Source organism: Drosophila teissieri, chromosome X (assembly GCF_016746235.2).
Source record: "Drosophila teissieri strain GT53w chromosome X, Prin_Dtei_1.1, whole genome shotgun sequence".
NCBI lineage: Eukaryota > Metazoa > Arthropoda > Insecta > Diptera > Drosophilidae > Drosophila > Drosophila teissieri.
Window position 1 is genome coordinate 22,220,527 of NC_053034.1, and position 10,607 is coordinate 22,231,133.

General features: G+C 43.4%; 3 protein-coding genes and 1 long non-coding RNA gene across 6 annotated transcripts; 2 read left to right on the forward strand and 2 right to left on the reverse strand.

Moving 5' to 3' along the window:
• Positions 1-1,890: 1,890 nt before the first annotated feature.
• On the forward strand, positions 1,891-3,554 carry LOC122623266. Of its 3 annotated transcripts, none has more exons than XR_006326392.1 (3): positions 1,891-2,041; positions 2,104-2,535; positions 3,430-3,554. It is a non-coding gene; the product is annotated as an uncharacterized LOC122623266 (long non-coding RNA). The 3 variants fall into 3 exon arrangements; XR_006326391.1 differs by lacking the exon at positions 3,430-3,554 and adding an exon at positions 2,613-2,678; XR_006326393.1 differs by lacking the exon at positions 3,430-3,554 and having other exon boundaries at positions 2,104-2,192; positions 2,301-2,434.
• On the reverse strand, positions 2,132-5,440 carry LOC122623265 (alpha-(1,3)-fucosyltransferase C). The gene is made up of 2 exons (XM_043802312.1): positions 4,501-5,440; positions 2,132-4,033 (listed from the first exon to the last, which is right to left on the reverse strand). The coding sequence occupies exons 1-2, from the start codon at positions 5,274-5,276 to the stop codon at positions 3,598-3,600; spliced, it is 1,212 nt and encodes a 403-aa protein (XP_043658247.1). The 5' UTR covers positions 5,277-5,440; the 3' UTR covers positions 2,132-3,597.
• A 2,170-nt stretch (positions 5,441-7,610) lies between these two features.
• Positions 7,611-8,621, reverse strand: LOC122623353 (ras-related protein Rab-21). Its single transcript, XM_043802462.1, has 2 exons — positions 8,408-8,621; positions 7,611-8,342 (listed from the first exon to the last, which is right to left on the reverse strand). The coding sequence occupies exons 1-2, from the start codon at positions 8,469-8,471 to the stop codon at positions 7,738-7,740; spliced, it is 669 nt and encodes a 222-aa protein (XP_043658397.1). The 5' UTR covers positions 8,472-8,621; the 3' UTR covers positions 7,611-7,737.
• Positions 8,622-8,763: 142 nt separating this feature from the next.
• LOC122623352 (cytochrome c oxidase assembly factor 7 homolog) lies at positions 8,764-10,442 on the forward strand. Its single transcript, XM_043802461.1, has 3 exons — positions 8,764-9,059; positions 9,209-9,498; positions 9,676-10,442. Exons 1-3 carry the CDS (start codon positions 8,960-8,962, stop codon positions 10,084-10,086), a joined length of 801 nt encoding a protein of 266 aa, XP_043658396.1. The 5' UTR covers positions 8,764-8,959; the 3' UTR covers positions 10,087-10,442.
• The last annotated feature ends 165 nt before the right edge of the window (positions 10,443-10,607 follow it).

Below are 10,607 nucleotides of genomic sequence, written 5' to 3' on the forward strand. Positions count from 1 at the left end.
ACATGTTTCAGCCCTGAAAATATTTTAGACTACTATATGTGATATTTGCATATCGTGCATATTCAAATAATCGACTGCTGTCAAAGTTAAGCTAACCCTTTCGGCACCAGCTCTGTTTGTCAGTAATCTTGCTATTGAGAAAGCTAACGCTTTTCACGACCTCCTCCGATTTATTTGACATTTGAATATAACAGGGGCTAGGTCTCATACAAGTTGAGTGCGACAAGGATATGAACTCATAAATAAGTGCAACAAGGCCTCCAGGCATGCATTGTTGCCCGCATTTCAAAGCTAACCAAGTTTCGCTGAGCTGAATTCGAATCTTCGAACATCAAATGCATTTATTAAGGAATGCTGTTTACGTGAAAGCGTTAAGTGGAAAGAGTTTGCAGAGTCTGCATGCTCTATCTCAACTTTCCATATCCTATAGTTTCCCAACGGATGGACAGATAGATAAGGAAAAGGGTTTAAAATATTTTATTAATTTCTTGGAGGGTACATATGCCTTTTTATACAATATATTAATATTTTTTTGAAATTTTATAAATGGTATAGCCAATTTCATATGTACATATGCATACGAGGAAAGTGTTTACCTAAATTATAGCATTATTTTCTCAAAAAAAGGAAAATAGGACTGGCATAAGCCAAAGCTCTGCGAATACTAAAAGTATTTACTTAACTATTTTTTTTTTAAATTTTTTACTGGTTTAATATTGTTTTAACGTGGTTGATATTGTTTTAAGGTTATATTGATGGTAATTCTCACTGGTAATTGTTGAAAATTGGTTTTAGAGCATAAGCTTTCAAGTAATGCAGGGAAATGCAGTGAGTTCATACGGATTTTTTTGATAAATGGTTAAAAAGCCCAGAAAGGCAGCGGAATTTCCATTGAACTTGGAATTGATAAAGTACTGATAACCCGAAGCGTAATAATTTTACCATTCTTGGCAGCATAAGACACCTTTTATACTAACAAGTGCAACCTACTGGTATTCGTAAACCAAGTATATAGCAAGTAAATAACCGTTTCCGACCCGATATATATTTATATATACATATGTACATATATTTACATAGATTTACGAGACGGGTCAATATGGACATGTCCGTCTGTCTGTCCGTCCGTTTGAATGCTGAGATTACTGAGTCCAACAGGTAATAGAATTTCCCTGGTAATCAATTTTCGAAGTTTCCATCTCTCCCTTTGACATTGACAAGCCACATGCTAAGCAAATACTTGTATTAAATTAAATAACTTATGATATATGTAAATAATAAAAACCATTAAATTCATTAGATAAAATCTTAAGGTTGTAGTAAACAGTTTCTAAATACTTTTTTAATTACTTTTGGGACCTTTTTTTACTGAGAGGATGCTTACCATGGGAGAACTTTTTGTCAGCGTACAGCTTCACTAAATTTGCTGATTGAATTTTATTATTTGTGATTTTAAATCGAAATCTGTATTAACCGAAAGAAGTAGCAGTTTAAGTTGAATTTTTAATATACATAAGTGAAATAGTACTCTGAAGCCCAATTTGTATTTTGTAACAAGCAAAAAAGTGGATGTCGAATAAGCCTTATTTCCTGCTAGAACATTTGTTCAATTAAATTTTTGTTTTAATATAGAAAGAAGGACAAAAAATATATTTTTAAATTGCTACTTTGACATATCGATATATTGATGCTTTTCATAAAAAAATCAAAACAATTATGTACTTAAACATCGATTACTTTTCAGCTCTGCATTCAATTATTTTCCCACGTATAATACTACTTATCGATATGCTTAAAGTGACCAAATTTTGCGATACCAAGGGCTGGCGAATATTTAAAAAGATTCATCGATATTTTTCCTTGACACACTTAATTAGTTGCAGTCTCTAACACAAAAAGGTAAACAAACCTATAAACAAAAACAATAACTCGGAAATGTAAAGGTTTGAATGCAATGGCAATGCGCAACATTACATTCCCAATTCTCATTTTGCCGGAATCCCTCTTGGCAATTATAACAATTTCATTTCTTATATTGCTGGTAATTTTAAAATAATTTTAAACATCTGATACTATTACATTGACTTGTTAATACTAATGCAGGTAGTGGACAAACCATGGACGTACCCGAGCTCATACAGGGTCACCTAATCTTCGGAAGCTCCATTGGGAAATACAGGAGGTACGAAATGGTAGGTGTGCTAAATTCTGTAACCCATTTAAGGTACATACATACGTATCCATACGAGAATTTGCAATAGTCGCGGGCAGTATTTAAACAATTAACATATTACCAAAAGCGAAAAAGACCTATTTATTAACAATATTCGGCCAACTCGGAGTGCGGCATAGGCTATGCACTAGGATTAGCAACGACTTTTTTCAAGGACGCGGCACCCGCACAATAGGCGCTCTCGAAAGGATGCCCCGGAGGATCCCCACGCTGCAATCTACGACGATCTTGGACGCAGGCCTTGTTGCAGCGAATCAGACCCTCAAGGGCGATATACCGAGATTATAGATGTGCGATTAAAGGTTAGATATAAATATATATGTAGATGTGCTAGTCTAGTTTCCAAATAATGTTTTCTGCTCCCGTGGTGGTGGCACAGTGCATATGTCTGATCCAGTGTTGAGTTTGTGGCATTGTCTAATTTCCGGGACCTTTATGCATCAAGGATAACTAATAATAAATATAACACTTTACACAACTGTTTTACAACTTACGGCGTTTAGTTCTAGGCACAAACCAAAAATCCCACTTGCAGTTCCCGCGGCTGCAGCTGCCTAGCTCCGCAATACCCCAAGAGTAGTTGCGATCCCAGTAACATATTAATGTATTACATACGTTGGCTTTGTAAAAGGTTGTAGTGATGGAAGAAGTCCCTTCTTATGCTTACTTACGCGAACTTACATATGTATTTATTGAAATACACAATCGACTGGCAGAGCTAAAAAAAAAAAGGTAGCTTATAACGATATGGAATGAAACATGGAAATATCTCCTCAGTTTTTTAGGAATACCAGGAGAGTCTGGCTTATTAGTATTCACTCGAAAACTTAGTAGCACTGGTCAAAGGCGGACTGCAATTTAAAAATTCTTATAAAAGAGTATTTGTGGTTTCCTACTAAGACATTATGCATGGAAATTTATCGCGTGTACTCGCATACAATAAAAACTACAACAGTTTTAAATTAGATCAGCCTGGAGCCTTAAAAAGGTTTTTAGCGAAACAATATTGAATGTATCTCCACGTTTATTTTGGTCGAGAAGTAGTCTTTGTCCAACGTCCCTTTTGAATTTCACATTAAACATTTTATTTGTTAATAAGAGTAGTTTATACTGCTTATTTAAATACAAACAATCCGAGGCGGTTCCTTTTAAAATAATTCCTAACAAAATACCTACTTATTTGCCTACGCCGACAGCCGCCTCCCATTTTGGTCCAATGCGACCTGAGTTTTGAGTCCTGTATTTCCCTCCTCACATGAGTAAACCCAAGCAGATGGCGGGCGGGAGATGCGAAGTGCGTCTCGCTCTTTTTCGATGCGACTGTGCTGCTGGTCGCAACTATCTTGTTCTAATCCGGGCACAGTTCACAAACGTATTCGGCTTTCCAAGCGGCAACTGTTGAACCACCAGGACTGGATGTCGTCGTAGAACTGCGTTTTGTGGCCAAATGCGGGAGCATGGAGCCGTGCGCACAGGTCGCAAAACGGGGAGCTGGATGCCAAGCGGTAGTGGCGGCGCCACCAGAAGTAGCTAACATACAGATCCGGATCCCCAGCCACGTAGCTCATGTACTTGGCCAGCTCTTCCACGGTCTCGAAGCGATTCGCATCGATGTACGAGTGCGGGGGCAGGATGCGCGAGTAGTCCGCTCCGCCGAAAACCACGGGTATCACGGTTCGTTGGAGGGCGTCGAACAGCTTCTCCGTCACGTAGTCGTCGCACAGCGAGTTCTCGAATGCCAGGTAGAAGAAGTAGTCCGTGTCCAACATCTCGTCGCAGCGCGGATCACCCCGCATGCAGCTGAAATGGGATCAATACTTGGTAAGTAAGTATCAGCTGTATCTGTGCCATTACAAATTCTGCATTTAATACAAAAGGTATTTGCATGTTGTAACCAACTTAAGGCATTTCGTTTGCGTTCTTCAAATTTCAAACCCATAAGATACAAATGGGCTACGAGATGCATTGAATTCGCGAAAAGAAATACTGTCCATTGAAGCGACGAAACTACCAAACCGATTTACCCGAAGTTTCTTAGACATTCTTAAGCATACTTAAATTCGCAGCGAATCGCATCCGTCTGTTTTGTTATTTTCTAAAAGCAGTATGGCCTAATTTACGAACTTGCAGATATCATGGTCTAGAAGCATGCATCTGATTTCTATGTCTTTGACTTGTAAAACCTAAAACTAATGGAATCTTTTTCATTTATTTTTTTCGGAGATCTCAAGAAAGCTGCATACGTGTTGCTGTAGAATTTCGCTCACCTGAGTGTTCCGCATTTGCCGTAAATGTCCACGTCAAAAAATTCCTGAAGCCTATTAGCCAAGACCTCTCTTTTCGACAACGTTTCGCAATGCGAGACGAACCAGGCGGCCGTTTTCGTCTTTCCCGACCAGAAGTCCCACACCAGGGAGTCGTTAAAAGTCGCGGGAGGCTTCCTCCAAGGCGGTTTCACACTGGGCGCCACCACGGCGTTGGTTGCGATGTCCAGCAGCTGCCCGTAGGGCCAAAATACATCCGAATCAAGTCGATAAGTCATGGTGAAGTTATAGAACCCCTGTTCGTCGTCCAGTCGATGCTTAGTCTCGCCGGGCGGTTCCATCAACGCGAATACGTAGGCCTGGTGTGGGCTTCTCTGGGAGGGCACCGGGCGCAGGAGCGGAAACATCTCCGCCGCATGGAAGACAATGGCGTCATAGAGTTCCACTGCGGGCAGGAATGCGTGCTGGTTGCTGATCTCGCACTGGTGGACCGGACAGTGGAGTTCATCCCGCAGCTCCTGCGGTCCCAGAGTGTCCCAGGAGAGCTTCCAGCGCGGATCCCCGAAAAAGTCGGTCCAAAGGAGAATGGTTCGTGTGGATCGGACATACCGCCCGTGCTGGCCCCTTAAGTGATCCTGCAGGATTTGGTTCTGGTTAAGGAGCGGTGACTGGGTGACCTTATGCAGAACCACCAAGGCACTGAGCAAGACTAGGAGGAGCAGCAGGAGGGCGCCGCGCGGCCCACAGGCCAACCGTGTCGATCGAACAGCCATCGACATGTGCCCAACTCGGCCAGATAACAACCGCCAGGTACTTCGCGGCTACAGTGAGCCCTCCCTATGGACTTTGGAACCCCACTTCTGTACAACCCAGGATCTCATTTGAAGTGGATGAGATATATGAAAGATACGGCATTTAGGAAGTGTGCAATGTATTAAAACCAAATCACGAGTGTATAACAATACTTAAGAACGCTAAATAAATAACGAATTAAGCTCCCTATAAAAATAGGTATCTGCAACTCGTCGCTGGCCGGTTTCACTGTAGCACTAGCCGTGGTTCCCTGGCGAAAGGTGCGAGCCCGATAAGGCAGTCCATTATTGATTGCCGGTCCGATATGTTCTGGAAACTTAACAACCATACCATACACACATGGCTCGCACTCCTACCTGGCTGGATAAACATTGGGCTAGATTAGAGATATCGGGCCCTGCAGCCCCACCTCCTTCTGCTCGAAACCAACCTTCTGGCTCTCCCACTCCTCACATGGCCAGCGAGTGACTGAGGTCCAGGCAGCGCTTCAGGAACCGAGCCACCAGAGAGAAGATTACCACGAATCCGCAGACTAAGCAGGTCCTGACCAGATCCACTAGAAGCCTCATTCTCCGGCGGCAACTGAAAGCCAAATAGACCTCCTCAGGTCTCGGAGGGTGGCAAAGGCGAAATCTGCTGGACATTCGACTCGCCTGTGGAAAAGCGTCAGCTGTTAGCTGTTCCCTGGCGCCGAAGTTCGCCAGCTAATTGCAGTGGAGCAGAGTAATCTCTGCCTATTATCCTAATGCACTGGCCGTTGTGTGGGTCGTTGTGTGGGTCGTTGTGTGGGTCGTGGACATCGTGGAATCGAATTTAATGGCTGATTCTCATGCACACAAATTACATTGCTATCACGATTAGGACATGTACATATACAAATGTTTATTTACTTGCCTGCTGGCACACTTACAGACCCAAGTCCAGTGGCCATTAGGCGTCGAAAGTGTCTGTACTAGCATTCAATTATCCTGTCAATTGCCACAATCAACACGGCCCACAAAAGTATCTACATTGTCACATTGTTAACTCCCCTAGGTCTTAGTACGCAGGAAGTGGAAACTCAAAATGTAATTCAGTTCTCAATATGCTGTGATTGCATAGTCTTGCTGAACACGAATCCAAGTAGCTCCTTATTCAAAATACTTCCGAATAAATATTGGTATCTACAGGTAGATGGAACCTATAACGTATACATGTCCATATGAACGTTGGGACTCGGAAACTATAAAAGCTCGAACAAGCTACGAAATAAATATAAATAAATCGTATAGATATGTACTGTACATAATAATCCGTATATGACGACTACATGGTCGCAGTTTATTGCTGGCCCAGTTTTCATATCTGACTTTTGCAAAGTTTTCTTTATCAAAATAAATCAAATTTTATAATATATAAATATATTGAGCGCTGATATATAAGACATTGGTTTCCAAATAAGTAGCATTGCCTTTTTCTTATATCCTTTACTCTTTGAAAAGTTTTTAAGTTTTCATTTTAGTTCTTTTAACAGTCAACAAAATGCTTTTGAAAAAGTTTTGGAGTGTGCTCAGATCCAGAGATTTCGGCGGTTGCTGCAAACTATGTTGCACATCAAGGGACAAGCTACACACGCACAACTAATTCTAAAATTTTAATCAAAAGCTATCCTTAAACTTGAGGGAAATTGTGATCGAATGCAGCAAAGCCAAATTTGGTGTTCCTTTCATTATGGTTCTCATCTTTCGTTCAATTCGACCGACTTATAGATTTCATGGTTTCAAAGTCACAGCTACGAAGTAGTAGGTTCTCGAGTTACAAATAGGAAGACTAATATCTTCTGTAGCTGTAATAGGCCCTACCCGGAAATTATGACATACGTAGATTCATTTTGATGAGGGTAAGCATACTTGCATGTAGCTCACCTTAAGAAAATAAAAAACTAGAATATACATAATATGATTATTACGTAAAAATGTGGAATTCCTAACTAAAATTATATTTGCTACTATTAGACCCTCTTTTTAAGGTGCCGTAAAACTGTAATCTCAGTGCGGCTTAAAATGAATCACCCATCGCTGTGCAAAGCTATCAGCTCCTAACTGAAAAGGATGATTCAGCTCGCCCCACAACAGCCCCGAAAACAAGATAAGTACAAGTGCAAGTACATGATAATTTATTGCTGGGCGCACAGAAAGGGCAAGAAAATCGAATGATGTACAAGTGTATAAGCTAGGTGCCGAGATCGCTAAATGAAAATGTCTGGGGGGGAGGGACTTCCGAGATCAATAATGGGGACCAACAAAAATACGTGGGGTGAATTTGGTACTAAGGATATTTAATAACAGAACACACGCGCTATAAGTAAATTTATAATATATACACAAGATCAACATCGGCTACAGGTCTACTAGTTTATAGTTATGATTACTATCACAATGGGGACGGCTAAATGCCGCAGCAGGATCGCTGGCCCGCAGGATCCCCGGGATCCGGGGCCTCTGAGTCCTCGGAGTTGTTGAGGGTATCCGTATCCGAATTCTGGAGGCGCAGCGGACTCGCATCCGGTTGCCGCTGGCTCAGCTGCTCCAGCATCAGATGGGTCAGGAGCTCGAAGAGCTCGGCCACGCCCTCGTTCTCCTTGGCCGAGGTTTCTACATACTGAGCGCCAACCGTGCGCGCATATTGAAGGGCCTCATCGTGCGTCACTGCTCGCTGCTCCTCCAAATCAGTCTTGTTGCCGACGATTATCAAGGCAATCTCCGTGCCGCGCATTTGCCGGAGCTCCCGCACCCAGGATTTCACCTTCTGGAACGAGTCGCTGTCCGTTATGTCGTAGACGAGCAGGGCGCCATCGGAGCCTCGGTAGTAGATGGGTCCGAGGGCGTGAAACCGCTCCTGACCAGCAGTGTCCCAAATATTCAGCTGGGCCCTTCTCCCGTCCTCCAGGGACACCTTGCGGGTCACAAAGGAGGCCTGCAGGGTGCTCAGGTGCTGGGCATTGAACCGGTCTTCCATGTAGCGCAGCACCAGCGACGTCTTGCCCACACAACCTGCAACAAAGGGGTATCATCCTTCATGGGCTAATGGATTAGGTTCGTCTGGCTGCAAAACGTACCTTCGCCCAGCAGCACCGCCTTAAAATTTAGCGTGGGGCCGTTCCTCGTTCTGCTCGAGCTCATTGTGGTTTCCCAATACCTAGGTGTCCTACCTGGATACGCATCAGTTTTCAGAGGGGACACGGAAAAACAAAAAAAAACAAGAGGTAAATGAAAAGATTGGATTTTTACTCGTCCGCCAGTGTGGCTGTCGTCCAGCACTATTGGAAAGGCACTCGGCTTTGCGAGAAGCGTTGCTCTCAGCAGGCATATGTATCTGGCCACACTGCACTCTCGAGCAAGGCCTAGCCCTAGCACTCAATGTCGCCGAAGTCTGAATTGACAGATAGCAAATACTTCTATGAGAATATTTTAAATGAAACAATATTTTAATTATTTTTATTTGATTTGCAAAACATCGATGCATCGCCTATCATCGATATTGACAAGCCATCGAATGTGTATGGTCGACTAATCGATGTTTTGCACATTACCAACACTGGAGCAAGCAGGGGTCCGGACGAAGCGTAACATAATAATTTTTGGTTGTTATCTATTAAAAATCGCTGACCATGGCCTACGACCTGAAGAAGGAGTCGGACGTGAAGGAGTACGTGGACAAGCTGGGCGTGGAGTATCGATTCGGGTGCTACTCCGAGAAGAAGCCGGAAGGTGAGTGCGGCGGCGGCGGCGGCGGCGATGGCGACGGCGGCAAAAACAACAGCGGTCTATAACCTCCGATGTGCGGGAGGACAAATCGCGGGACTGGGAACTGAAGACATTCCATTTATGAGATAACTAACTGCAGTTTTGCATTGCAGCGTGCCACCTGCTGGGCGACTACTTGGAAGGCATCAAGAAGGACTTCGAGAAGGCCTCCAAGGTGTACAAGTCGACTTGCGACGACTATGGTTACGCAAAGTCCTGCTACAAATACGGCAACTACAGTTTCCTTGGAAAAGGCAAGAGCGGCAGCAAGGGGGATCCCCGGGTGGCTTACGAGTACTACGAAAAGGGCTGCAACTTAAACGACTCGGACGCCTGCCTCCACTCCGGCCTGCTGCTCGTCTCAAGGTCCATGCCTAAGGAGATCGACAGGAATGTGCCTAAGGTAAAGGAGCCGCATGGCGACGAACTTGCTTAAATTGCAACTGCTTGCTGCAGCTACAGCTCCCACCTGTTTCCCATGCAAAAATATAATCTTTGTAGTCATAATTGAATCGTACCTATGCATATTCATATGCACGTATATATCGCAAAATACATGAATATTTTACAAATCCCACAGGGTCTGGAGTTCCTGACCAAAAGCTGCGACATGAACAACGCCACTGCCTGCTTTTATCTCTCCGGCATGCACATCTTGGGAGTGCAAAAAAAGCCGGAGCAGAGTGCCGTCCCTGCATCCGCCGGAAGTGGTACATCATCGCCGCCCGCGGGAAAAACGCAATTGAAAGACTCCGACTATATTGTACTAAAAGACATGAAGAAGGCTTTCCAGTTTGCCCACAAGGCTTGCGAGCTTCGCAACATGTATGCGTGCGCCAATCTCAGCCAGATGTACGCCCGGGGCGATGGGATCGAAAAGAACGAAAAGGAAGCGGAGAAGTACAAGAAGCTGGCCCTGGAAATGCAGGACGAGGTGAAGAAGCAGCAGGAGACGTTAGGGTTCCAGCAGGGCGTGGGCATGCCCAATTGATCCAGCTTCAGTTTGATTCCTGATAGTATCTACTGCTGCTGTTCTTTGGTCCTTGCTTAGTCCCTTTTTTTTTCTTCACGTGTGTCTGTCAGGTTTCTCTTCACCTTTTACCCCTTTACAGTCAGTCTAACTTTGGTGGTTAAACTAACTAATTTGTGTTTGTGATTTCTGTGTACATAGCTGGCACTTGCATGCGAAGGAGCGAGAGAGAGAGAGAAAATAAGTAACAATAGAAATTCCTAGTTTTAATTGTTAAAGTTATCAAGTGACAAATGGAGAACCCTTAAAAAATTCTGTTGATACCTTATATAAAAATACGAACCAGTCTAACCAATAAAGTAGACGAAACAACTCCAGTTACATGTGTTTTAATTGAGGTTGCTCTTGTACATAGAAATGTGTAGAAACAAGTTAATCTTAGAATCAAAGCTGTTTTCTAATCAGAATACTAGCTAATCCGGACCTAGCCCTCTATCTATCCCTAATTTTCTAAAATTTTCCGGCTATGTCGGAAGGGAATC